General features: G+C 39.7%; 1 protein-coding gene across 4 annotated transcripts in view; it reads left to right on the forward strand.

Annotated features, from left to right (window-relative positions):
* The window catches only part of BNIP3L (BCL2 interacting protein 3 like), a 60,517-nt gene extending 34,091 nt beyond the window's left edge, over window positions 1–26,426 (forward strand). For 3 of the 4 annotated variants that reach the window (XM_030201835.1, XM_030201834.1, XM_030201836.1), the window contains 3 exons: window positions 824–927; window positions 1,487–1,636; window positions 7,595–11,603. In XM_030201835.1, the coding sequence (XP_030057695.1) occupies window positions 824–927; window positions 1,487–1,636; window positions 7,595–7,643 (303 nt within the window). In that variant the 3' untranslated portion in view covers window positions 7,644–11,603. Of the gene's footprint in view, window positions 1–823; window positions 928–1,486; window positions 1,637–7,594; window positions 11,604–26,412 lie in introns of those variants that run through there. The other variant, XR_003941992.1, reaches the window with a different exon arrangement.
* The last annotated feature ends 251 nt before the right edge of the window (window positions 26,427–26,677 follow it).

Below are 26,677 nucleotides of genomic sequence, written 5' to 3' on the forward strand. Positions count from 1 at the left end.
GGATTAGATCAACTTCACTCAGAATGAGAGAAAAAAAAGTAACCACACCTGGCATAATACCTAAATAATGGGACTACCTGAAGGCACAGAGGGCTCAGATGCTGTTTACTTTTTAGAGTTTCTTCCCCATCTTCTGAACTTGCAATTTGATAAGCCCTTTGAGTTGGTTATGGGCGTACCGGGCCCTGTTGCATAGGATGCAGGGATTAACTGTACCCAAGGCCTATTGTTTCAGAGGTGCTTAGTTACCCACAATCGCTTAAAATTGAACAGATAGTACCTTAACCTTGCAATGCTGAATATAGTAGAGCATCTTTATGAAGTTAGGCATTTTTATAAGATTTTTTTTGTTGTGCGCAAGGCTGAGCTTTTGTTACTGTCCTATGGTGTGAGATGCTGGTTATTGAAACAGGAAGTAGCACCAGTTAACTGAGTTTTAATAATAGTGATAATAGCTGCCTTTAGATATGCTCTGTAAGTTTGTCTAAGCAGTGCCATGACACAGAGCACTGTAACACTGTTAAATTACTTATTTAGTTCATCTTACAAAGTTTTTCTCTAATTTACTCTGTGATAGCTAGCATATTCAAGATAGTTAAATGCTGATGTGTAGTCGTAAATTCTTTATGCCCATGGTTTGTTCTGTTCAGAGTTGGAGTCTGCCTCTGGTGCAGTACTCATATAGACACCAGTTCTACTTGAAATGTTAAACTGGTCAAATCCAACATTTGCTTCATACCTTAGATTCATCTTTGTATTTTTCATAAGTTAAACACATTTCCTGTTAATATTGTGAATATTAATTGCTGCGTTTTGTTTTTAGTCTGAAGAAGAATCTGGAGAGGGAGAGAAAGAGATGGATGTTTTGAAGAAAAGTGCAGACTGGGTAACAGACTGGTCGAGTAGACCTGAAAACATTCCACCCAAGTAAGTCTTTATAAGAGAAATTGTCCCTGACAGAAACCTCAAACATGGAGAGACATATACTGTTTCAGGACTTTGTTTGGTCTGTGGGATTTTGGTTGATATATTATTTTTTTGAGCACAGCCCAGTTTGACTGTTACCCAAAAGTTCTTTACCATCCTTTTGTATCAAGTTGATGGGCTATATATTTCAGGGCAAAAATCTCTTTTACAGTTGGCAGTCATCGATGAGATTTTATATATATTTCTGCAAGTGCTATTTTTTTGGCTTTAAATGTCAGTGACCTGCTTGGCTTAACTGCAGAGTTTGCAGTGCTCATGCTTTAAGGAAAAACTGAGTTTAATGCTTTGTCACAGTATTAGTTTGAACTTGAATGCATTGTCTTGATTATCTGAACTATTGTATTTTATTTTCCTCGCAGTCCTTAAATCGGATGTATTTTGTTTTATCGGTTTAGTCTTAGCAGTCCTGTGTTTTATGCTTTGCTGATGGACTTTGACTCTTGTGTCAGTCTTGAGCATCTGTAAAATGTCACTCTCACACCTAACATTTCTTTCACAGGGAATTTCACTTCCGACATCCCAAGCGTTCAGTTTCCCTGAGTATGAGGAAGACAGGGGCTATGAAGAAAGGAGGCCTTTTCTCAGCGGATTTCCTTAAGGTGTTCATCCCATCTCTCTTTCTGTCTCATGTGTTGGCTCTTGGACTAGGGTGAGTGGAGAACAGATTAATCACATTTATATCTGTTTTTTTCCCCTCTCTCTGCTGATAACCAAAATGATAAAAAGGTTGGAACAACCCCCCTGTGAAAAAAGTCTAAAGAAAATAGGGCTCTTCAGCTTAGAGAAAAGACAAATGAGAGTAGACATGACAGAAGTCTATAAAATGAGTGAAGTGGAGCAGGTAGATGTGAATTGATTATTTACTCTTTCCAAAAGTACAAGGGCTTAGAGGCATACAGTTACTAAGTAGTACATTTTAAAGCAAATTGGAGAAAATGGTTCTTCATTCAGCGTATAATTAAGCTCTGGAAATTGTTGCTAGAGAATGTGGTTAAAGACTTTAGCAAGGTTTCAAAAAGGTTGGGCAGTGTTGTGGTTCTTAAATAAAACTCTTATGTAAACTTTTTTGTTCTCAAAGCTTCTTGGCAGAGCATCAGCAAATAAATTCTCTTAACAAAAAATAAAAAAAGGTTTGGTCAAACTCCTGGAAGAAAAGTCCATTAACTTGTATTAGTTTGGATTGGCCATTGTTGGAAATGGGATACTGGGCTTGATGGACCTTCGGTCTGGGCAATACTTTCATGGTGCACACATTAACTCTTCTATTTAATAGTATTAGAGAATGATGTGGAGACAAGGATGAGGACAAGGACAGATTTTGTCTCCATGTTATTCTCTACTTTGAAAGCTGTTAATGAATTGGGCAGTTACCTTTGTTTGAGGGATGCAATGTTTTAATTTATTTTTGGAAAACAAGCAAAAGTGCTGGCCATAACTGGCAAAATTTGCACAGGGGATCCTGTACATTCCTGCTACCAGCACATCTGAGAAGACATTTTCTATTGCAGGAAGGACTGTGGAAGATAGGAGAGCTAGACTGAATCACTAGATTGTTGATGACTTATTCATCCACAGATTAAAAATCATAACAGTGGCATAACAGAACATATTTCTCACCCGCTGAGACAGACAGAGCGGGTTGTATTTTGTACCCCTGGACATTTTAACAGGGTTCTTTGGGCTAGTAGAAGTCCGCTATTGTTGGGATTAGAAGGTTAGAGGATGGTGGGGTGGTTATAGTTTCTCGTTATTGTTTTCTATTTGTGATATATAAACAGTTGCACAGAATATGGTTCCTTTTAATAAAAAGATTTAAATATAAAATCATAAGTGTTCAAAACTTCTGCAGACGAGGACAGAGCTGGCGGGGACGGAGACAGAGCCCGCAGGGATGGGCATGGGGCGGGAGCAGACTTTGTCCCCTTGTCATTCTCTAAACAGTATACTTCATCAAATCATCTAATGTATTTTTTGTTTTAGTGAAGTGTCAGAATTGTTTCTAGAAGAAAGCACAGCAGGGCCTTCAAGATCGAGATAAATGGAGTCCTTTTATTCTGAGAGAGACCTGACATGGGCCGTGCTTCGGTGTGGAAATGCCTGCCTCAGGGGTCCAAGGTTAATTAATATGTTCTCAGAGTTAAGTATATTTGGAAAACAGATTCCTTGCAGCAGTGCTGAATCTCCAAGGAGAAGTGAAAGCAATTATCCATGCAATTGCAAAGAACGCCAAAATATTAACCTTGGATCCCTGAGGCAGGCATTTCTATGCCGAAACATGGCCCGTGTCGAGTCTCTCCTGGAATAAAGGGACTCCGTTTATGTCAATCGTGAAGGCCCTGCTGTGCCTTTTTCTTGATTGATTGTGTTTGTGTACTGTTTTAACCTCTTTTGTTACCTAGAATTGTTTCTGAAAGTATTTTCACGTTATCAGTTCATTACCTAGAGGTTTAAGGTTTTTACTGTGCATTAGCTGAGAAACTAGAGATGGAATAATGAGTTAATACATTAACCTTCTCTGTTTTAGTGGTCTGATACAGCAGTAAAATGAGCCACACACTACACAACCACTTGCCCATTTGGAATAGTTGTGTGAAGTAGTTAGGATGCCAGACTTGCTGTATAACTTATGTAGAAAAGCATGCTCAAACATTTCTGTGATGAGACTAACCTCGTAGATCCATGGTGTTCACAGCCATTAGAGAGAAGGCAATCCGTCATTAGAGACATGATTGCTGAAGTTCAGAAGGAGCTGTGGTGCATGGGCCCTGGCTGAGGACTGTCAGTGAAAGGATCAAAAAGTATCTTGGAAAGGAGATAAACTAAGGAAACTTTCCATGGATAGTTGTGAATGAAGGTCCCCAGCCTTGATTCTGATTAAATTGAAGCCCAAATGAGCAGTAGGAAAGTGCCAAGTGAAAACAAAAACTTTTTCTGGGAAAGCTGCAAAAGGGTCATTAAACCTAGCAGGCAACACAAGTTTTATACCCACTATATTGCAGTCATTAGAAGAACATTCATCACAGATAGCAGTTATATTTTATTTTGGATGTCTGGGAGTGGTGTAATCAGACGGTCAAAAAATTGCTATCTGTTCAAATACTGATACTACTTATTTGAATAGTACTACTAGATACGAAGAACTGGACAGATAATTCTCCCTAATGCTGGTTCTAGTAATATTCCATATAGAAAACTACAGCATCCTCTATTGTAGTCCACCTTTTTCATTTCTTAAATGCCTGCATTTGATTCAATCCACCTCTGTCAAACTGTCATTCGGCGTAGAGGAGTAGCCTAGTGGTTAGTGCAGCGGACATTGATCCTGGGGAACTGAGTTCGATTCCCACTGCAGATCCTTCTGACTCTGGGCAAGTCACTTAACCCTCCTTTGCCCCTGGTACAAAATAAGTACCTGAATATATCTAAGCACCAGCTTCCTGTTTCAGTATGTCTCAAATTTTAAGATTCTCACTCTCGTATTCAAATGATTGGTCCCTAGTGCCCCAGATTATCTGTCTAACCTACCTATTTCATCCCTTGAACACTACACTCCTCCCAAATACTTAGATTGTGAGCTCTCTAGGGAAAGGGAAATACCCAGTGAGCCTGAATGTAACTCACCTTGAGCTATTACTGAAAAAGGAACAAAATCCAAATAAATAAAATAGAATGGTGGTTCTGTCCTTAACCCCCCCCCCCCCCCCCACCCCCTATATACCTCTGCCTAGAAGATTTATGGGATATGGCCTTCTATCTTGGACTGTATCTGTGGCATTCTCTTCCACTGGAAGCCAATCTGGAAAGTTCTTTTCTTAAATTAAAAAAAAAAAAAAATCAAGACTTAGTTGTTTCAGCTCACCTTTAGCCAACATAGCTGACTCTCCCGTACTTTTCCATGACCTACACATGTATATTGACTATACATACTCAACCCTTTAGCATACCATTTTTTTCTTTTTCCTTGACTTGTTTTTTTTTTTTCTCATCCCTTGCTCTAACTTTTTATACTTTTCTGTCAGGTTACCTTGACTTTCAATGATTACATATGCTGTTACATAACTGTATTAGATACATTACTGTTATATTTTATATGATTTTACATGTTTGTACATTACGCATTTCATTTCAGTTCCCATATAATACCATTATTTTACATGATTGTATATTGTGCATTTCATCATATTTATATAATTTATTTTGAACATGTTACTATGTATATACGTATCCATTATCCATTAGTGTTTTATTATATATGCAATGTGATTTCACAAGCTGGTGCTTTCACCATTCATTATCTTCCTTTTATTATGGTTTTTTACATTAATCTTTGTGTCATTTCATTATTTATATTCTGATTAATTTAATCTGACATGTTTTTACATATTTTGACAGATCAGTATGTATTAATGTTTTATACTTGGGTATATATTATGTTTTAAATATCATACCTAGATATGCTCTTATATTTTATATATTTACTAGTAAAACAGGCCCGTTTCTGACACAAATGAAACGGGCGCTAGCAAGGTTTTCCTCGGAGTGTGTATGTTTAAGAGAGAGAGAGTATGTGTGTGTGAGTGAGAGAGAGAATGAGAGAGACAGACAGAGTGTGTGTGTGTGTGTGTGTGTGTTTGTGTCAGAGAGAGAGAGAGAGAGAGTGTGAGAGACAGTGTGTGTGTGTGAGAGAGTGTGTGGGGGGGGGGGGCTCCGAGTTCCATGACCCCCTCCTTCCCTCTCCTCCCCTCCGAGTTCCAGGCCCCCCTTCCGTCCGAGGTGCAGGCCCCCCTCTCTCCCTCCCTCCGAGTTCTTGGCCCCCCCCCCTTCCCTCCGAGTTCCATGCCCCCCTTTCCTCGGAGTGTGTATGTTTGAGAGAGAGTGTGTGGGTGAGAGATGGAGTGTGTATGTGAGAGAGAATGAGAGAGAGACAAGAGTGTGTGTTTGTGTCAGAGAGAGTGTGTGAGTCTGTGTGTGAGAGAGAGTGTATGTGAGACACAGAGAGTGAGTGTGTGTGTGTGAGAAAGTGAAGCCTTCAAGCCTTGAAGCATTCGTGCGCTCTGTAAGGCTCCATCTCCTCAATTGACGACACATAGTTCCGGAACGTTGCAGGAATGCTTCAAGGCTTGAAGGCTTCACTTTCTCAGCTTCAGAATGTTGGAGGTGCGTTTTATTATATAGGATATTAACCAGTGTTTTTTGTGTTTTGCGTTTTAGACTCCTGAGGCAGGCCTGTTGCCAAAACACAGATCTGTGCGAGTCCTTAATAATAAAATCATTTTAGACATCAATCTAATGTCCTGGTCTCTCGAGCCATTGACCCAAATTTTGTTTTGGCCAGTTTGTTGGCTTGACAAAATTTATCCAAAACCATAGAGCCAAGGATTGGTTCAAGTTTAGCTGGACGGTGCTGAATATTAGCACTGTCCATCTAAACTTAACCAGACCTCTCTGCGTACAGGTAGAGGCCCTTTCTGATGTAATATCTTTATCCAGTTGTATTCAATGATGCTGAAATGTTGAATATCAAAGATAACTGAATGAAATATGTGATTAACATTGTTCCCTGGGCTTATGGATATTGGTCTTACAATGTTCAGTAAGTCTCTGGCAGAAGTCACTTTTACTGCACCTTGATTTACTATAAGAATTGCCAACCTGTAGTATCCTAGTACCACAGGTTACTCCCATGGTATATCCATAACACTGCTTGTGAGCAACCTTGCAAGCAGCATTATCTGCTGCCCCAGGGGCATAAGGCTGTAAGGCCAGAGCTCTTGGCCACATCTTAAAAACAGCCAAGCAAAGTTACCTCAAGATGCCCCTCACCCACCCACAAACAAGAGCCCCTTGGCTCTGCCTTGCATCATCCCTGATGTCTAGTGGGATCGGGCAGGCGTAATCCCCATTCACTCCTATCCTTGCTGGTGCCAGTTTCAAAATGGTGATGATGACCCTAATGGTAGTCTTATGGTACTACCAGTAGAGGATATATTTCTATAGAAGGGCTTTCATGACTTGGGAAGTGGTGGCTTCTAGTGGGAGTGAGGACATCCAGATGTGGGATCTATTATAATACGTGAAGAGGAGGGCCTTGTTTTGGGTATGCTTGAACTGAGAGGGAGTCTCAGGAGGAGGTTTGTGCTTAAGGGGGAGAGGGGCCTTGGGGAGGCATTTCAAGGTATTTTGACTAGTCCCTTTTAAGATGCAGCTCAGGAGCATCAGGCTGCAGCTTCATGGCCCAGTGCTCCCAAGATGGTAAAATAACCCTGCCTTTTGGCTGGGGTTAGTTTTCCAGCTATATTGCAGCTTGCAGTATTTACCACAGGCTGTGTTATGGAATTTTCCATAGTAATGAGTGTTTTGCATTCTTTGCACCTCAATACTGTTTACCCTGTGGTGACTTCACTAACACTGTGTTACAGTAATCTGACTTGCATTAGTGCCCTTTTAACATGTAAAGGGGTAAATACAAAATAGCTTGATAAATTCCCCCCTCTGAAAATTACTGGAGGTCACAATATTCTCAGCAAGAGGCCTTGCAGTGTAGAATAAACAGAAACCTTGGACAAAGACAATAATTTCACGTACTTCCGGTTTTCTTTTCTTTCAGCATCTACATTGGGAAAAGATTGACCACACCTTCAGCCAGCACTTACTGAGTGTGACAGCCTGCACGTACCAACAGTCTGTGACCTAGTTACCATCATGTTCGTGCATTTGAACTTGATGCCCTCTTGAGCATGATCTGCCCTCCCCATTTTTTAAATATATATTTACGTTCAGTAATTCTGTGTGGCCACCTTTGATGGAAGCTGGTTGTAGTGGAAGTTTTTCAAGTATCCTGCCTCATCTTCAGTTAGTCTGATAACTTCAGAGTTGCCTAGCAGAGTTTACAGTTGTCTTATCAGTGTGCAAGGGCTTCTTTCTATTCAGAGGCCACTAGCAAACAAATTTTGTCAGCCATTCTGTTTCCTTCATAACATAACTAAAACTGATCCACTAGCTGTAGTGTAAACGTTGATTATTTGACCATAGCTATCCATGTCTTAAAAGGAAATAACCTGAAATGTAACTATTTAATTTCAGAATGTTTACTAAAATTGCCTCCTGTTTTAAATCTAGTTGAAAAGAAAAAACGATTCTGATGCAATAAGCTTATCTAAGGCTGACTTTTGGGCAGTTCACTACACAATGTGGTATATAATACTATTTTAACCCAACAGTTCCCAGGGCCTTTAACAAAAAGTGAAGATGGTACAAAACTTTAAATCTGAAAGATTGAATGAATTTATTTACAGCTTTTTTTTAATCCCAGAGCTAACTAATTTTGTCAAAAAGAAACTAAATTAAAAGTTCTGAACAACTGAAGGGAAAATGTGTTAAGCCCTCATATTTCCCTATTATTTAAGTAAGACAATATTTGTTTTTAAAACGTGAAACATCACAGTCAATGCTGGAAATTTTTAAACTTTGCTTTGAAATTCATAAGAGGCAACTCTAATGCGGAACTTCAATTTGTGAGCACCTGTGTTTTGACTGAAATTCTGGGACTATTTTTTTTAAAGCTGTTTTTGTAGTCCTGTGGAAATGCATGGCTGACATTGCTCTGAAATCAAGTCTTCTAAGATGCGCTGTTTCTTTTCCTTTTTGTTTACTGTATGCTTTTCCTCCATGATGTCTAATACTTGTGGGTTAGTCCGTGGCATTACTTGAAAAAGGACAACATTCTCACTGGTAATGTTGAGTATTCATCTTGCAAGGAAAATTAAGCATTTTTCATTAGTAATTTCTTGTTAAAAATGTGAACACTTAGTACCAAATATATTAAGCAGCAAAACTACAAATGTTCTTTAGAAAATGTAGCATAACTGAAGGAGTTTTGTTTCATATATATTTAGATATAATTACTATTAAGCATAATCTTTAAATATGATTGTTTTAGAGACCTGGTAGTTAGCCTGTTTTAAATAAGTAAACCTACACATTAAACTAGCTGTGCACTTGGATGGCCTTTTGGAAAATGTTAATTAGAGCTGAACGGAATAGTATATTTTACTATTTGGCCGAATACAAATAATGAAAAATATTATTCGACTGAATACAAATACTGAATATAAATAGAGGGCATTGAGTTTTAATATAATAAAAGAAGCAACGTGAAATCAGAGATCGTTTATTTCAGTAGGATTTAGCACAGTAGAGACCCCGGATTATTCTTATTTGACTTTAAATCACTATTCGGCCAAATGCAAATAATGTATTCAGGGCCGAATCAAATACAAATGTTCGGTACAGTCCTAATGTTAATGCTTTGCTTCTCAGAAATTGTAGGCAGGTTGGCCAATTAGTAGAAGTGCCTTCCTGTAAAACTTCTGCATATATCAGGTGTGCCTTTCTGAAACTGATCTAGAATATTCATGATGCAGATAGAAACCATTCCAAAAGGTTTTCTTTATTATACCCCCTTCCACCCCCCTAGTTATCCATGGTTCACACATGGAAACCAACATGCAGGTGGCACAGGAACAGATCCGTAATGAGTTTCTACAGTGGCTTGCATTGTCTTATAGAGACAATAAATCTGCATAGTATTTACCCTTGAAAAGGATTTTTCTAGAGATCAAAGGGGAGCTCTACATGCCAGGTGACTTGTCAAGCCAGGCAGAAGTTTCTGCCACATCAATGTTTTGAACCAAGATGGGTCCTAAAGGCTCTCTGTACATAGCCCAAAAGAATCTGCAAAAGCGGAGAACTCCAGGGTCCCATGGGAGATGCACAAAGTGGGAAAAGGACCACAGACTCCAGAGGCAGAAGGGACAATTTTGTGCTTTTTAAGCACAAGATTCTCCCTTCTGCCTCTGGAGTCCGTGGTCCTTTTCCCTCTTCTGTTACTGTACATAGCCATCATGTGGTGTAGCAGCAGAACAGTGATGTCATATTCTGTTTCATTATGGGAAGTGGAGGGCATGCTGACATCACTGACTGTTAAGCTGGATATTCAGGCCGTTGTCCAGGAGCTATTTAAAGCCGAATGATAGGCCACCTTTATGTTTTGAGCTGAACCCATCCATTAAACTGAATCTAGACTGGATGAAAGGGCATACTAATCATGTAGAGGCTTTTTCTTTAATTGCAATTAAACTCTTGATTTTTCCCTTCCCAACACTTAATTGTGAGAGGAATATTATTATTAGTTTGTCTCTAGAATACTCTAAAAATTGCAAAAATGCTTTTATACTAACATTCACCATGACATTTAGAGACCTGTCCTGTATGAAGAAACTTCAGTTTTATTATTTGTCTCGGCACTGATTAATGGGAAGAATGAAAAACATTTAGTTATGTGTGGAAACAATTCAAAGGGGAAATTATGGTGGGGGGGAACCACCTAACTTTTTACAAGTTAAATACATGGTACATGGATAAAGAACTGTAGAATAATAGACCCATATACACATTTGAGCATTTCAAGAATCTGTGAAGGTATAAATACTACTATTTTTTATATATAGTAGTGGTTGCAGTGCAGGATGATAGTACAATACATTTATTGATGCATCTTAACATTATTCTCTGCTTTAAATGGTTTACAGTAGCAGCAGGCGTGAAGCTCTTGCTTTGACACAAGAATGAATGCTTAGTATATAAGGCACAGTGATGTTTCTTGGAATGTGAAAAAGAATTGTAAGCCACACTGAGACAGACTGATCCATGTTCCAGATCTTGTTATGAAATGCATAAGTGATCTGGGGCCTAGCTGCTGTTATGCTTATTGTTGGAAAATTCGAGCTTCCAAATCCCCAGCACAATAGGGACTCGCAGGACAAATAGTTGAAGTGTTCTTTGTGCTTTTAAAAAATATATCAACATATTACATGCAAAGCATATTAGCCAATTTGGCAGAATATTCTGAAATGGATATGTGATAACCATCATTTTATCCTTGCTTAAGGTGAAAGAACCATTTAAAAATTTACCAAAATCTCAAGGTAAAATATCAAAATATTCCATTTTGATAATTTCAGATGATTCTAAATGTTATCAATGAAGTATATTTCAAACGTGCAGTTGTGTTGGTCAGCCTGTCTAAAATAACGCATGCTATTTATTTATTGTGAGAAAATAACACAGGTCACTTATCTCCTGCTACCACTGTCTATTGAGAAATGTTAAACTGTTGAAACTGAAAAAGGGTTGTGTTTTTGGAACTTGGAGGTTTTGGAGTAAAATGTTTCAACAGCTTTATATCTGTTTACAGTTTTGAAAGAAAAGATAGACATTTATATTTCATACATTTAGTGAAAACTGACTTAATCCTTGTAAATAAGATGGAAAACAAGACGTAGAAATGGTGCACATTTAGAAATACAGAGGGGAAACTTTCTGCCACAAAGACCCATTTACATATGTTCTTTAAGAAAGTGAAAACTGAAGACTATTAAATTGAATGGGGGGGGGGGGGGGGGGTTTGGCACATTTTGTTGACATTGTTGGAGTTATAACTGAGCCAAAGTGATTATGCATTCTACAGATGTTTTAGTTAGCATCTTGTAACACATTCAGTTTACATGTATAAGTTGTAGCTGTAATCATTTTGTGCCATTAAAAGTCTTCTGAAACTAAAAATAAAGAGGTGTGTTGATCTGTGTACCTGACATGTTACCAGGGATGTGCACAAGGGAAACATTTTTGACATTTTCTCCCAGTGTTTGAATGTTTTTTGATTTAACACATTTAAAAAAAAAAATTTTTAGCATGCATTAATTTGATTTTGTGCACTTAATTTTTTTAAAGCATCTTTAGATGAAACCTGCATCTGTTCTACTCCTGTGATGTAGCTAATACATGTATCGGTTGCAAGTGAGTGAAATAATTCTGTAAAGCCTTTTGAGTCAGGATGGCAGGTATAGCAAAAACAAGACATTCATATTTGCTAGGGAAGTTTATTTTTAAATATTAATGAATACGTGGAGAAGGAATACAGAGCACGTGTGAGTGTGTTTGTATGTGTTTTGCTATCTGTATTGTTTGTATGTCTGGTCAGGAGAGGAGATGGCTGGCTTTTTAATTACTATGTTATATCGAATCAGTATTTGTATGCTAAAGCTGTTGGAATTGCTTCTCCTATAGCAGGGGTTCTCAACCCAGGCCTCAGGACACACCCAGCCAGCTAGGTTTTCAGGACAGCCACAATGTGCGTGTTCATTGTGGATATCCTGAGAGTCTGACTGGCTGGATGTTGCCTGAGGACTGGGATGAGAAGCACTGTCCTATAGATATACAGTGGGGCATTTTGGGGGGGCGAGGGAGTGTGACTGTTCTTTTTCCCCACCAAACCACATACAGAAATTTTAGGCATCTTTTATAAAGCCTCACCAATGATTCTAATGCGGTAAATGAGAGGAAGCCCATTCAATTCCTATGGGCTTCCTCTCAATCGCCATGTGGGAATTGCTAGCATGGCTTTGTAAAAGAAGCCCTTAACTTGTATAACACAAAAACTTCCTCCCACTCACCTCCTCCCTTTATGTGATTAGAGCAGCATTCCAGTGCTCCACCCCTACTGCCTTAACAGTTGGCTGGATAGTACCCACTATGTATGCTGCTAATTAAACTGGAAACAGAGAGAGCAGACTCAGGGTGGAGGAGGATTAGAGAAATATAAATACAGGTTTTAAACTCTGAAAAATATCCTGACACATTAATCATCTTTATGGCCTTAGGACATTAGTGCAAAATTCTGTTGAATCCTGAAAAAAGTCAGACAGTTATCAATCCTAATCTTCTGAGTCCAGAGCACATTTAAGAGGGCTACATAAATATTTGGACCCTAGGTATGTGCCTTAATGTGGCTCTGCCTATGGCAGTAGATATTAGTTGGCAGTACAACTCAACCACTAAAGCTGTAACCTATAACATTTAATCAGGATTCATGGTAAGAAAAAAATGTGTGTGTGTGTATATGTGTATATAAATAACTAAGGATAACTAAGACTGCAAGTTAATCACAGTTAACAAGTAGCTGAAAACATAAGAGCAAAAGAGGCAGAAATACTAAAGAACGCAACAAGAGGATCACGGAAAAGATGATCGGATTAAATTCAAGCGAAGAGGGAAATATGTCTAGTGAAAGCAAAAATGGCTAAAGATGTAAAGAGAGGTGACAAGACCTTTTTCAAATATATTGGAGAAAGGAGAAATGATAGGAATGGAATGAGACAAAGATAATGAGAATGGCTATGTGGAGAGTGAGGAGGATAAAACAAATGTGCTAAACAATTCTCTTCGGTGTTCATGGAGGAAAATCCTGGTGAAGGACCACGGTTGGCTGCCGAGGGAATATCTGGGAATGGAGTGGATACTCCACTGTTTACAGAAGAGTTTATAAACAACTGGAGAATCTGAATGTGGACAAAGCTATGGGGCCAGATGGGATACATCCCAGGATACTGAGGGAGCTCAGAGAGGTCCTCATGGGAGCTATTAAAGATTTATTTAATAGATCTTTAGTGACAGGAGAAGTTCCGTGAGATTGGAGATGAGTGAAGAAGTGGGAAACTACAGACCAGTAAGTCTCACATCGGTGGTAGAAAAAATAATGGAGTCACTGCTGAAAGGATAGTTAACTTTCTAGAAGCCAATGGGTTACAGGACCCAAGGCAACATGGCTTTACCAAAGAAAAATCCTGCCAAACGAATCTTATTGACTTCTTTGACTGGGTGACCAAAGAACTGGATGAAAGATGTGTGCTAGATGTAATCTACTTGGATTTCAGCAAAACCTTTGATACGGTCCCCCACAGAAGACTCGTGAACAAGCTGAAAGGGCTGAACTTAGCACTGAAAGTGGTGAATTGGATAGGAAACTGGTTGACTGACAAGGGGCAGAGGGTGGTGGTAAATGGAATCCGCTCAGCGGAAAGGAAGGTAAGCAGTGGAGTTCCTCAGGGATCAGTGCTGGGGCCTATTCTGTTTTAATATATTTGTGAGAGAGATTGCTAAAGGGTTGGAAGGAAAGGTTTGCCTTTTTGTGGATGACATAAAGATAGCTAATAGAGTGGATACCTTGGAGGGAGTAGAAACAATATGTTCGAAATCTTTTCTTACTAAACTGTTTGACGGACTGAGGCTGCCAGAGTCCTAAAACCTTTCTTCTACAACTGTTTGAGTATATATCTTATCTAAAACAAACTTTAAGAGAAAAAAAACGCTGTTCTTTCTTCTGCTGTGGGTCTATCCTATTATTTAATCTAAAATTGCTAGTTTTTCTATTTTGGGCTGGAAGGTTTTTCTTTAAATTGTATTAAATTGCTGTGCTGGTGATTTCCTATTCTTTGTGCTGAAGTTGTGTTAAAGGTGCTCTCTGGAACTGTGTTCTTCTCTACCGAATGAAGTAAGCCATTTCATTTACATTAACAGTCTAGCAGGCACTTTAGGATCTGGTTTGGTTTTAAGAGAAAAACAAACATAAAGTGACTAGGAAAAACTTGAAGTGTCTTTCTGCAAATGCTAGGAGCCTAAGACATAAGATGGGAGAATTGGAATATATTGCACTAAATGAAAAAATAGATATAATAGGCATCTCCGAGACCTGGTGGAAGGAGGATAACCAGTGGGACACTGTCATACCGGGATACAAATTGTATCGAAGTGATAAGAGTGGACCGGATTGGGGGAGAAGTAGCATTGTATATTAACGAGGGCATTGAATCAAATAGACTGAAAATTTTAAAGGAAACAAACGACCTTTTGAAATCACTATGAATCGAAATTCCATGTCTCAAAGGGATAAGGATGGTGGTAGGAGTGTACTACCGTCCACCCGACCAGGATGAGCAGACGGACGCAGTCATATTAAAGGAAATTAGGGACGCTAATAAAATGGGCAACGCGATAATATTGGGTAATTTCAATTACCCCAATATAGACTGGGTTAATGTAGCATCGGGGCTCGCCAAGGAGGTAAAATTCCTTGATGAAATCAAGGACTGCTTCATGGAGCAGCTGGTACAGGAGCCAACAAGAGAAGGAAAAATTCTAGATCTAGTCATTTGTGGAGCACATGATCTGGTACGAGAGGTAACTGTGCGGGGGCCGCTTGATAACAGTGATCATAATATGATCAGCTTTGAAATCTGCTTTCAAAAAAGTAGGCAACGGAATTCAAATATGTTGTGTTTAACTTCAAAAAAGGGAGCTATGATAAAATGAGGAGAATGGTAAAAAAAGAACTTAGAGGAGCGAAGGATAGGGTAAAAAACCTACAACAGGTGTGGATGCTGTTCAAAAACACCGTCCTGGAGGCCCAGGAATATATATATTCCATGTATCAGTAAAGGAGGGCAGAAGACCAACCGGCGTGGTTATAAAGAGAGGTGAAGGAGGCAATTGGAACAAAAAGAGAATCCTTCAGAAAATGAAAGAACCGACTGAAGATAATAAAAAGTGGCATAAGGAATGTCAAATCAGATGCAAAGCGCTGATAAGAAAGGCTAAGAAGGACTTTGAAAAGAAGATAGCGGTAGAGGCAAAAACATATAGTAAAAATGTTTTCAGGTATATAAAAAGCAGAAAACCGGCAAAAGTATCAGTTGGGCCACTGGACGACCGGGGAGTAAAAGGGGCACTCAGGGAATTTCAACAAAAATTGTGGAAAACCTTTCTTATCTAAATAATCACAACAATCTGTGAATCAAATAAAAAATTTTTTTTTATATTTTTGTTTTTTTAGATTAGTGCATTACACTACCCTGGGACTTCAGGCCCCTCTCTGTTGTGTAATTCACAGCCATTACCATTGTTGCAACCTCCCTATCCTGTGTGTTCTGAGTTATATAGTCAACTTCAGGGTTAATGCAGTAGTTCAAGGAGGAGTACTTAACTGCAGGCTGTTGTGGTAATGATTTTCTATTTTCTTGTTTTGTTTTTTTGTTCTCTCTCGAGTGCTATGCCTTCTATAACGGGTCCCTTCAGTCCCAACAAAGCCTGTGCTCATTCAACCTATAATGTCTTCTCTTCAGACCATCCTGGCCAAGAAATGCAGAAACCTAAAAGAGAGCTACCAGATAGGAGGGGGGAGATTAGTTAGGAATCTTGACTCGGGAGAGAGACCTTGGGGTGATGGTGTCAGAGGATATGAAGGTGAAGAAACAATGTGACAAGGCGACGGCTGTGGTCAGAAGGATGCTAGGCTGCATAGAAAGGGGTATAACCAGCAGAAGAAAAAAGGAGGTGTTGATGCCCCTCTACAAGTCATTAGTAAGGCCCCACTTGGAGTATTTTGTTCAGTTTTGGAGGCCGTATCTTGCTAAAGATGCCAAAAGACTGAAAGCGGTGCAAAGAAAAGCTACAAAAATGGTAAGGGATTTGCATTGCAAGCCATACAAGGAGAGATTTACCAACCTGAACATGTATACCGTGGAGGAAAGGAGAAACGGGTGTCATGACACAGACGTTCAAATATTAATCTGCAAACCGTTTCCAGGGACGGGAAGGTGGTAGAACTAGAGAACATGAATTGAGGTTGAAGTGGGGCAGACACGGGCGTAATGTCGGGGAGTATTTTTTCACAGAAAGGGTGGTAGATGCGTGCAATGCCATCCTGTGGGAGGTGGTGGAGATGAAAACGGTAATGAAATTCAAATATGCGTGGGATAAACACAAAGGAATCCTGTTTAGAAGGAATGATCTATGGAATCTTAGCGGACATTGTGTGGCAACGACGGTAATTTAATTGGGAAGCAAAACTAGTGCTGGGCAGACTTCGGTCTATGCCCTGAGCATAACTGAATAGATATGGATAGGCTGGAGTGTAAATTTAAGGGGCTTCGATGTTAGCTTTAGTACTTTTAGTACAAGAAGAATGCTGGGCAGACTTCTACAGTCTGTGCCATGAGAATGGCAAGGACAAATCAAACTTGGGTATACATATAAAGTATCACATACCATGTAAAATGAGTTAATCTTGTTGGTCAGACTCGATGGACCCTTGAGATCTTTATCTACCATCATTTACTATGTTACTATCATGTTTCTATGTTTCTAAGTAATCAATAGAAATCAAACAAAATAAAACATGGAAAAGAAAATAAGATGATACCTTTTTTATTGGACATAACTTAATACATTTCTTGATTAGGTTTCGAAGGTTGCCCTTCTTCGTCAGATCGGAAATAAGCAAATATGGTAGATGGCAGTATATATAAGTAAAACATCCAAGCATTTCATTGACAGTCTAACAGGGTGGGGATGGGTAGGAGGTATGCATGGGAACATCAAAGCATTTCAGAGATAGTCTAACAGGATGGGGGTGGATAGGTGAGAGGAGGGTGATAAACAGAGCAATACAACTTTATGGTTTATAATGGGCTAGGAAACCCAGATCTTTAAGTCCTGTCTGTTGGGTGTCAAAATATTCAATCATTCTGACTTCAAAGGTTTTACGTTCCTGTATTAACATAGTAACATAACATAGTAGATGACGGCAGAAAAAGACTTGCATGGTCCTTCCAGTCTGCCCAACAAGATAACTCGTATGTGCTACTTTTTGTGTATACCCTACTTTGATTTGTACCTGTGTATTGTTTTAAAGTTACCTTTCACTTACTATGAAGTCACTGGTATAGTGATCTGGTTTTGTAAAATGCTGACCCACAGGGGTGGGAACCCAGCTGGCACCAGTATTGTTCATGTGATATCTATGTAAATTAAATCTTGTCTTAAGCATTTGGCCTGTTTCTCCAATATAGCATCCTTCGTTACATTTTTTTACACTGAATGATATATACCACATTGGAAGATGAGCATGTGAAATATTCCTTTATGTTGAATATTTTTCCTTTGTGAATGACTGTGGGGTCCTGTGAAATGTTTTGGCATAGCGTGCAGCTGGATATATTGCAAGGATGTGTGCCCTTCTCTTCTTTTTCAGTCTCTGTTGGGAGTTGACTTCTGATTAGCTTGTGTTTCAAGTTAGGTGGCTGTTGGAAGGCCAGCAATGGTGGGGCTGGGAATATCTCTTTCAGAAATTCCAGCTCTGGATTGTATGTCACTATAAGGGGGATTCTGTTTGTGGCTTTTTTCTCTTTGTATTGTAGCAGATTTTCCCTGGGTGTTTTGAGGGAGGAGGCAATATTTTTGGAGATTATTTAGGGGTTGTAGCATTTCCGTTCGAAGGATGCAGTCAGGATTTCTAAGTAAAAGCCCTCTGGTCGAACAGAACAGAGAGGCCCTTGCAGGAGAGAAGCTGCCTTGCAGTATAGGTCTCTCCTTCTTATGTGTAAGCTTCCAAGCTGCTAGAACCTGGCTAAAGTAGGCTCAGTTTTAACTTTTGTTTTATAAGAATCCTGTCCTTGAGGTCTGGCTAGAGCCAGATCTGAGTTATGCAACCCTGCAAGTAGTTGCATGTACTGTGAGCTCGAGGTCAATCAGCTACAGGACTGTGTGAAGTTTGTCTCTGAAATTTAAGAGACCTTATTCTTTATTTACTGTACCTAGGAGGTAACAGTCTTCAATGTTTGTTTAATAAAGGGGTTTTGTTTCATTCTTTATTCTTGCCTGGCTGTATTTTATGAAAGCATCCTGCTCCAACCCAGCTCACACTACCACAGTATGGTACAGTAATAAATATGTAATATAAAACGCATTAAAAAATAGAAAACCCTGCACCTTTCATTCAGCCCACTACCCTACCCAAATCAGCCACAGAGCTAGGATCCTTTTAGCCATGAAAAGCTTGAAGAAAAATATGTTTTAAGCTGTTTCTTAAATTGAGAGAACTCTGACAGATGGCGCATTGGTTCTGGCAACTGGTTCTATAAAAAAAAGCACCAATAGCAGAAAACACAGTATAACTTGACTTAAAATGATGTACAACAGATAGTAATAGTAATCCACTCTGGCTGGACAATAACACTCAATGGCATGCTTTAAATAAAATGGAACCAGCCACAGAGTCACCCGAAAACAAATGCAGAAATATACTGGCAACCAATGCAAAGACCTCAACATTGGTCCGATCCCAAAAAACAAGAAATGAACCAAGTATCTACGCATCTTTGTGAAGTAATGCCTAAGTCGGTGCTTATATACCCTCCTAAACCAGATATACTTTTGTAAAATTCCTTCTTTAAGGGTAATTCTATATCTGGGTGCCTGCATTTAAGATATGAGTGTAAATGTACAGAATACTGTCACATGTATGAGCATCCAAATGCCATGGGAAATCTAATGTGGACAAGTACAAAATGATGCACATTGGAAAGAATAATGTAAAGTATAGCTGCATGATTCAAGTCATCATGGCTCCAGCAACCCACAGTCCCCGATCAGATTCTGTGAGGAAAACCAAGTCCTTGGTACCTTTATCTTAAGTATTTGCTGTCTAAAGCCATTCTCTAAGGGAATGTTAAAATCCCCTCCTAGTACTGGTGGACATGGCCCCATTTCAATAATGTTGAGAACAATGATGTAACAATAAGGAATAGTGGGATCCTATTATTAAGGTGCGCTGAAAAATGGCTTGCGGTAGTGGAGGTATGGGTTTGGGGTACGTGCTGATCCATTTTTCAGTGTGCCTGTAACAAAAGGCCTTTTAAAATTTTTTTGCTGAAAATGGATGTTTGGCAAAATCAAAATTGCCACACATCCATTTTTTGACTGCGACCTTACCACCAACTATTAACCTAGTGGTAAAAGTTCATGCAGTAGTAACTGGGTGGTAATGACCACGCGTCAAATGCCACATGGTGTGCATCCAATACGTGCTTCCGAAAATAAATTATTTTTTGGTCGCATGTATCAGACATGCACCAAAAATGAAATTACCGCAAGAGCCACGTGGTAGCTGGGTGGTAACTCCATTTTGACACGTGTTGGGCGTGTGTAGATGCTCATGCAGCTTGATAAAAGGGGCCCAGTGTAACTCTCATGCTTGCAGCCACATGCACCTGCACATCCAGGATATCAGCAAGAGCCAGGGAACAGCCTGACTCTAAACTCCAGTGTTGTTGCACTGTGTGAGCCTTCTTACCTATTACAAATAACAGTACAAAAAATAACAAACCCAGCATGCACAATCTTTGCCTTGTGACTCAGGAATGGTAAGGCAGAAGTGGAACATATCTACTATAATAAAACTCACCCTCAACGTTCTGAGGACACTGACGTCAGTGAAGCCAAGCTCTGACTTCCTTCAAAAAGGTTCGTGGTGGTGAAGCCACCAAAATCACTCCGGGCCCTGCCCTCGAGGGTGGAGCAATGGCAGAACAACGAAGGGGTTGGCAGGAAGGGAGGCGGGGGGTGGGAAATCGCTCTGGGCCCTGCCCTCGAGGGTGGAGCAATGGCAGAACAACAAAGGGATTGGCAGGGAGGCGGGGGTGGGAAATCGCTCTGGGCCCTGCCCTCAAGGGTGGAGCAATGGCAGAACAACGAAGTGGTTGGCAGGCAGGGAGGCGGGGGTGGGTGGGAAATGCTCCGGCCCTCGTGTCAAACGTCATGACGTTTGGGGCGGAGCAATGCCAGAACAATGAAGGGGTTGGCCAGGGAGGGAGGGAGGTGGGTGTTGGTGACGAAAACCTTGCTAGCGCCCATTTCATTTGCTCTGAAACGGGCTTCTTTTACTAGTTAACAAATATCTCCACACCTGCAAAGAAAAAATAAGAGAGAGGGTTAGCCTCAAAGTCCAAGAGGAGTCCTTTTCATTTTTTTATTATGCTATCCACAGTACACATTAAGAGTACTCAGATAAACTGCACTGACGAGGGAAATACGCTCTCATTGGGTGCACATATGTGCCTCCTTTTGTTCTTGGAGAAACGTTTCCAGGGCCTCTGGTTCTTCAAACGATTGAGTCCAGTTATACAAAGTGACCTTGAAAACTGCAGGATAGAAAAGGTCACAGTGAGCTCCCAGCTCCTTCAGTCCTGCCCTGAAATCTAGAAACTTTTTTCCATTTGGCAAAATCCTTATTTGTCCATAATTTATTGCCTTCCCAAACAATGGGAGATTTTTTCAAGCTGTGTGATCTCCACAAGCCGTGGGTATTGCAGAATTAAAGGTCATGGGAGGGTTTTTTGCTTGATCCCTCTAGGCAGGAATATAATGGACCCTTTAAACTTCAGACTGGTACTGAAATGTAATCTTAAGCAGCTTTGGGAGAAATAGTTCAATAAAAGTTACCAAATCCTTGCCTTTGCTGCCCTAAGGCAAGCCCAGAATATGCAAATTGCTCCATCAGCTATTGTTGTTATTCTCCTTAACTTGTTTCCTCAGGCTGTTTTTAATTGCACCACTTGGGTCTTCAAAGCCACTTCTGCTTTATCCATCAAATCCTCCAGCTTTGATGCTTTCTGATTAAAACCCTCCAACTTTTGATTCATAGCCACGATCTTGACCTTTGCTTCCTTTAGAGCAGCATTATTAACTGATAGTAGATTTTTAATTTCTTTAAGTTCCTCTAATACTGTACCCGTAAAGGATTCACAGGATTGATATGGGTCCCGTTTCTCAGGTGAAGGTGGATCAAGCTTTGGATGCTTCATTGCTGAACCAATAGTAAAAGAAGTCTGTTGCAGACAGATTTAGCTACCATTTGGAGCTTTCTCTCTTGAATTTTTGCTATTCCTGCAAAAGCTCACTAATTTTCCCCCATGTACTTTATTTTTTCTGACTGCACTTTTCAATGTTGCAAAAATATTTTTAGCCTGTGCATTACAATATGGTGCACTGGAGTTAGCACAGTGTTCTAACATAACACTTACTGCATCAAGGCCTCTGTATGTTAAATTATCTTGCTTTATTACTTAAAGATCCCTCTGTAACAGGGAGAATTAAGGCTGCAGGATACAGAAGAGACAGAGGATGGTACACCTCCCTAAATACAGCCGGTAGAAGGAAGATGAGGAAAAGGTAGCAGATTCCATATGTTTCATTAACCACCTTTGATTCTAATTTAAAAAAAAAAAAAGGAAAGAAAAAATCACCCCACCTCATTCCAAGCTATTATGTGTTCCCTGGTACACAATAACAAAATGCTGCTTTTTGTAACTTAACTGAGCCATGCATATTTTCTCAGTGTTAATGTTTGCTCAGTAAGAACAAGCACAATTATTAACAGGGGATGTGAGACATTTTCACCCGCCGTAGCATACATAATAAACAAACTCAAACAACTTCTGCGTAAGAATTAACATTTATTGGTAAAGTAACAAGGTCACAGCTTTGCTTTTTTGGTGGTCTACATATATGACCCAACAATTTCAAGGAGTCTGGAGCAAACCTTTAACTAAGAACCCCCCCCCCCCCCCCTCAGCTAGAGCAAGGAACAGGCCTAGACCTCCAGGTCTGAGCTGGATAGGCCTAACATTGACCACCCAATGAATGTTAAGGCCTACTACAAAGGGCCTCCTTTGAAGGTGATCCTAGCTCGGGTACCCCCTAAAGCTGTGACAGAAACAAGGTCAACCCAATAGCACACTGGGCAGTTGAGATGGGTAACAGGATGCCTCAAGAGAATCATTATGAGTACAGTTTGAATTGTGAAAGGGACTGCTTCCCTGACAAAGCTTTTGAAACTTGGCCATGTTGGCAATATGTCCGTTGCTTTCAACTGAGAGTCTAAGCTAAGTACTTTTTATTGTTTCAATCAAAAAAGAAATAGGACCAATGACGATATAGTGTTTCCTACAGGAGTTTTACTGCTCAAAAAGAATGCACACTTGAGCTGATGGTACTAAAATTATTTAAGAAACACTTTGAGAACTGTTGGTTATAAGATTATGATTTGCAGCTTTCTATGTTTAAGCAGCCTGTGATAATAGAATGAATGACGATCTTGTACTTATAACAAAAAAGTTTAATCTGTTGGAACATTGTATTATATGTAGTTTAGGGTTGTTCCTGCTGGAAAGATTTTGGCCCTGTAATTTGATTTTCTAAATTTTAGTCATCTGTGAAAATATATGCTTGGAAAAGGAGCACATGGAAAAAGGACACTTTGAAAGTGAAAAATCAATTGGAACAAGTTTCTATAATTAATTTCCAATATGTATATACCTAAGCTCCCCTGAAGGGTTAGAGAGCAGTTATGGCTTCTTATCAGTACTTCTATTATGCAACCAACAGCTAAGGAATGGAAAGGTATATAAACAATGAGCTAGGTGAATTATTCAACATATGTAACACATAAAAGAAGGTCACAAGCAAATTAGCTCTACTTTTCCATTTGTCTGTGAACAAGCTGAAGGAATGCAGACACACTTCTGGGGTGATGCCATCTTTGCATTTTTTTTTTTTTTATTTTAGCTTTATTGGTTTTGCATACAGACAGCTTCAGTCAACATTACACAATTTGGCACAGGTTTACATATTACCAATCAAACCTTTTCATATGGTGTATAATTTTTGTGTCTTTCCATTAGCATTCAACTTTCATAGGCTATCTACTATTTTTTTGTGACCATACTCTGCATCCACAACAGGTGGGTTTGATGAAACAAGAGGAAAAAAACCCCAAAAAGCAGAAGATACCCCTTTTGAAAAAAAAAAAAAAAAACCACAAAACAAACTACAAAAAGAAAAAGTGTGTGTGGGGGGGGGGGGGGGGGGGGGACCACTGAAGTTCCAACTCACGTTCATGACTTATGTTATATTGGTTGTCTCCTGTTTTTGACATTTGTTTTTGTGTCAGCTGATAGCGCCACGTTTTTTGAAGGCCAATTTTTGCTGTATCCTGATACCCATACAAAATTGGTATACTGATTCATCCCTAAGACTCCTGAAGCAGGTGCCTTCTGCACCAAAACGCAGGACTGCATCAAGTCATATTTAGGATGTTTATTGTATGGATTTGATTTGTTAATCAATGTCCCATATTTGGAACTTAGGGGTCACTCCCCCCTTTCTTTTTTTTTGTAGTTTGTTTTGGGGTTCAAAAGGATAATATCACACCTGTACAATATATTAAATAGGAAGAAGACAGCTATTGTACACAGCTGTGAACTAAAGTGGGAACAGGATTGTGTGCCTAGCTGGTCTGAACAGCAATGAAAGGGACTATGGGTGGTTCCATCTTGATGGCTGGAGGACTCCCAAGCTTGCCTTCCCTCCTTAGTCTTTTATTTCCACATGTCCTGTTGTGGTGTTTGCTCTCCATTCTGGGGGGGGGGGGGGGGGCGGAGTATTTTAAAAGCACAGAGGCATGGCTTCAGTATTCAGAAAGCCTTCTCACTGCCCTGTAGGAAAATGACCTTGAGTCCAGCATTTATAAAGATTAATGGATCTAGTAAGTGCAAGAAAAGCAAAGCAACACAGAGCAAGGACACTCCAGCACTATATCTATCCCTATCAATTGACTGTGCCTGATGCATTGCCATGGTAAACTCACTTTATGGTGGTTGTGGGAGAAATGATCAGAAAGGGCTCCTTTCTTTCCACGATGCTAGCTTTTGCTTTCCCTTTGGAGTGAGGTTGGGACAGTGTATGCTTTGACAGCCATCAGACTGATAAGTCACAAGCAGACCATGGGATACACAAGAAATTTTAATAAACAGAACAGTGTACATAATAAATAAACTGTGCGTAATTCATTCATCCTACAAAGAGGAACTGGGACTACTAAAAACTGAGGGGTAACTGTCCACAGCAGACCACAGCTCTCAGACTAGAACTTCTCAGTCCAAGAAATACCCCAAATATTCTCCCAATTACCAAAGAGCCTCCAGGGATGTGATCTGTGGCAACAGACCATGCTGTAATGTACCATGCCCTGCAACACCTGCACAGTCCCTCCCTGGCTATCTTTCAATAAGGGTGTGTGTTTAGCTCGTTAGTGAGCCTTAAAAATGTAGTGCTGATTAAATTGGGTTTACTGCACACTAACTAGGGCTAGGCATTCAGAAAATGTTCATGTCATTTTTAAAAATTTGTTTTGACACTAATGTTATTGTGAGGGTGTGAGTGACATAGTAACAGGAGTCCCTAGAAACACTCCCTCAACTAAGGTTACCGTTCAGCTACCTTTCAGCAGGTGGCGCTAATTTGAGTCTGAGGTTGTCAAAGGGACGGGGCTCAGGCCAGGAGGGCATTAAATGCCCTGTGTCAATGAGAGATAGAGATGCCCTGGTCACAATAAAGGGGTTTCAGAGAGGGAGAGAGAGAGAGAGAGAACCTGAGAGCAGAGGACTCCCAGAATCCTGCAATTGCCAGCAGATCAAGCTTCAGTGAGGTAGGAGAAGTTTCCTTGAACCTCAGAGCTAAGAGAGTGAATGTTAACTAAACCCATGGAGTGTATAAGAGAGAGATTGCAAGACCCTAAGTTAAGAAATGACTGTATATTTACTCCGTGAAGCCTGTGTCTTGGGCAAGGAGGGAAAAGTAGTCTTTTTTTTGAAATGTAGAACCTGTTAGGGACAAGGTTCCAGGATTATGTTTAAGAGACTTTATTGTGAGTGAAAAACCTGTGAGGAAGCAGACCTGTTTATTTCCCTTTCTGTACAGAATAAAGCCTTTCCTTTTGACACTACACTGCTCTCCATCTGTATTTTATGAGGACTCCATCCCTTGCTGTCGTTCACATTACCACAGTCATTAAGATTGCATATTATTTCTGGATTCTATAGAGGTCGCCAAAAGTTGCATGCAAAAAAGTGGGATATGATCCTAATTTGCGCACACAACTCTATTGGTTAACAAGCAGTTAACAGTCAATAACTGATTGCTAACTAAATTATTCTTAAAATATAACATAACATGAGTCTACTCGCAGTTTCACTGCAGATGCTGCCTCTGATTTATTAAGTGGCACATCTGAATTTTCGACTTTGACATCAGCAGGACTGGATGCGGAATGGGACACTATTTTGTCTAACTTCAAATCCTCCATTAGATTGGAGCTAAATAGCTCTGCATTAATTGAATATTGTAGATTGGAGTACATCCCTCGTGGTTTGCGGATTTTAAAAGCGCCTCAAATTTTCAAAGATCAGTTGGATTTTGTCACCAAATTGAACATCATTTTGAACAAATGTTCCTTGGATTTAATGTTGGTTATCATCCAGCAATCCTGTTCTGTCTTAAAACAGGAAAAAGAATTGTTAGATAAAGAACTTAACAAACTTAAAGAAGGGGTCTCCAATCAAGTATTTAAGCAAAGACATTTACAACTTAAAGAAACCCTTTAGGATTTCAGAGACATTTTAAGGAAATCTAAGCTGAAGAAATTTTCACAGGATAAAGAGGATTACACACAACACAGGGTGTATCCTTGGGTGAAAGATAAGAAGGAGGATAATACATCTGCTGACATCCAAAATGCCACTGGTGCCACCCATAAGAAGGTAACCTTTAGAGCTTTTCAATTTTCAGATAGTTCATCAGGCAGCAGCAACCAAGAAGATTTTTTAGAAGACCGATATTCCAAGAAATCATGAGACAGAGGAGGGAGACGTGGAGCAAGTCGTGGTCAATTCAGATCCCATCCATGGACACAGTCTCAACATTAGATACCTCCAACATCATCAATCTATCTAAGGCTTCCCTGTCCCCCATGGATCTATCTCTATTATCGAAGGGTCTATCGTTTGTACCGGCACAGCGATTCGATCTGTTCCAGTTTCAAATAGATCTGGAACACTTCAGCTGCAGATTTATTTCAAGAAAAAAGACATTATATACGACAAATCAAGGATCCACATAA

This window comes from Microcaecilia unicolor, chromosome 4 (assembly GCF_901765095.1).
Source record: "Microcaecilia unicolor chromosome 4, aMicUni1.1, whole genome shotgun sequence".
Lineage (NCBI taxonomy): Eukaryota > Metazoa > Chordata > Amphibia > Gymnophiona > Siphonopidae > Microcaecilia > Microcaecilia unicolor.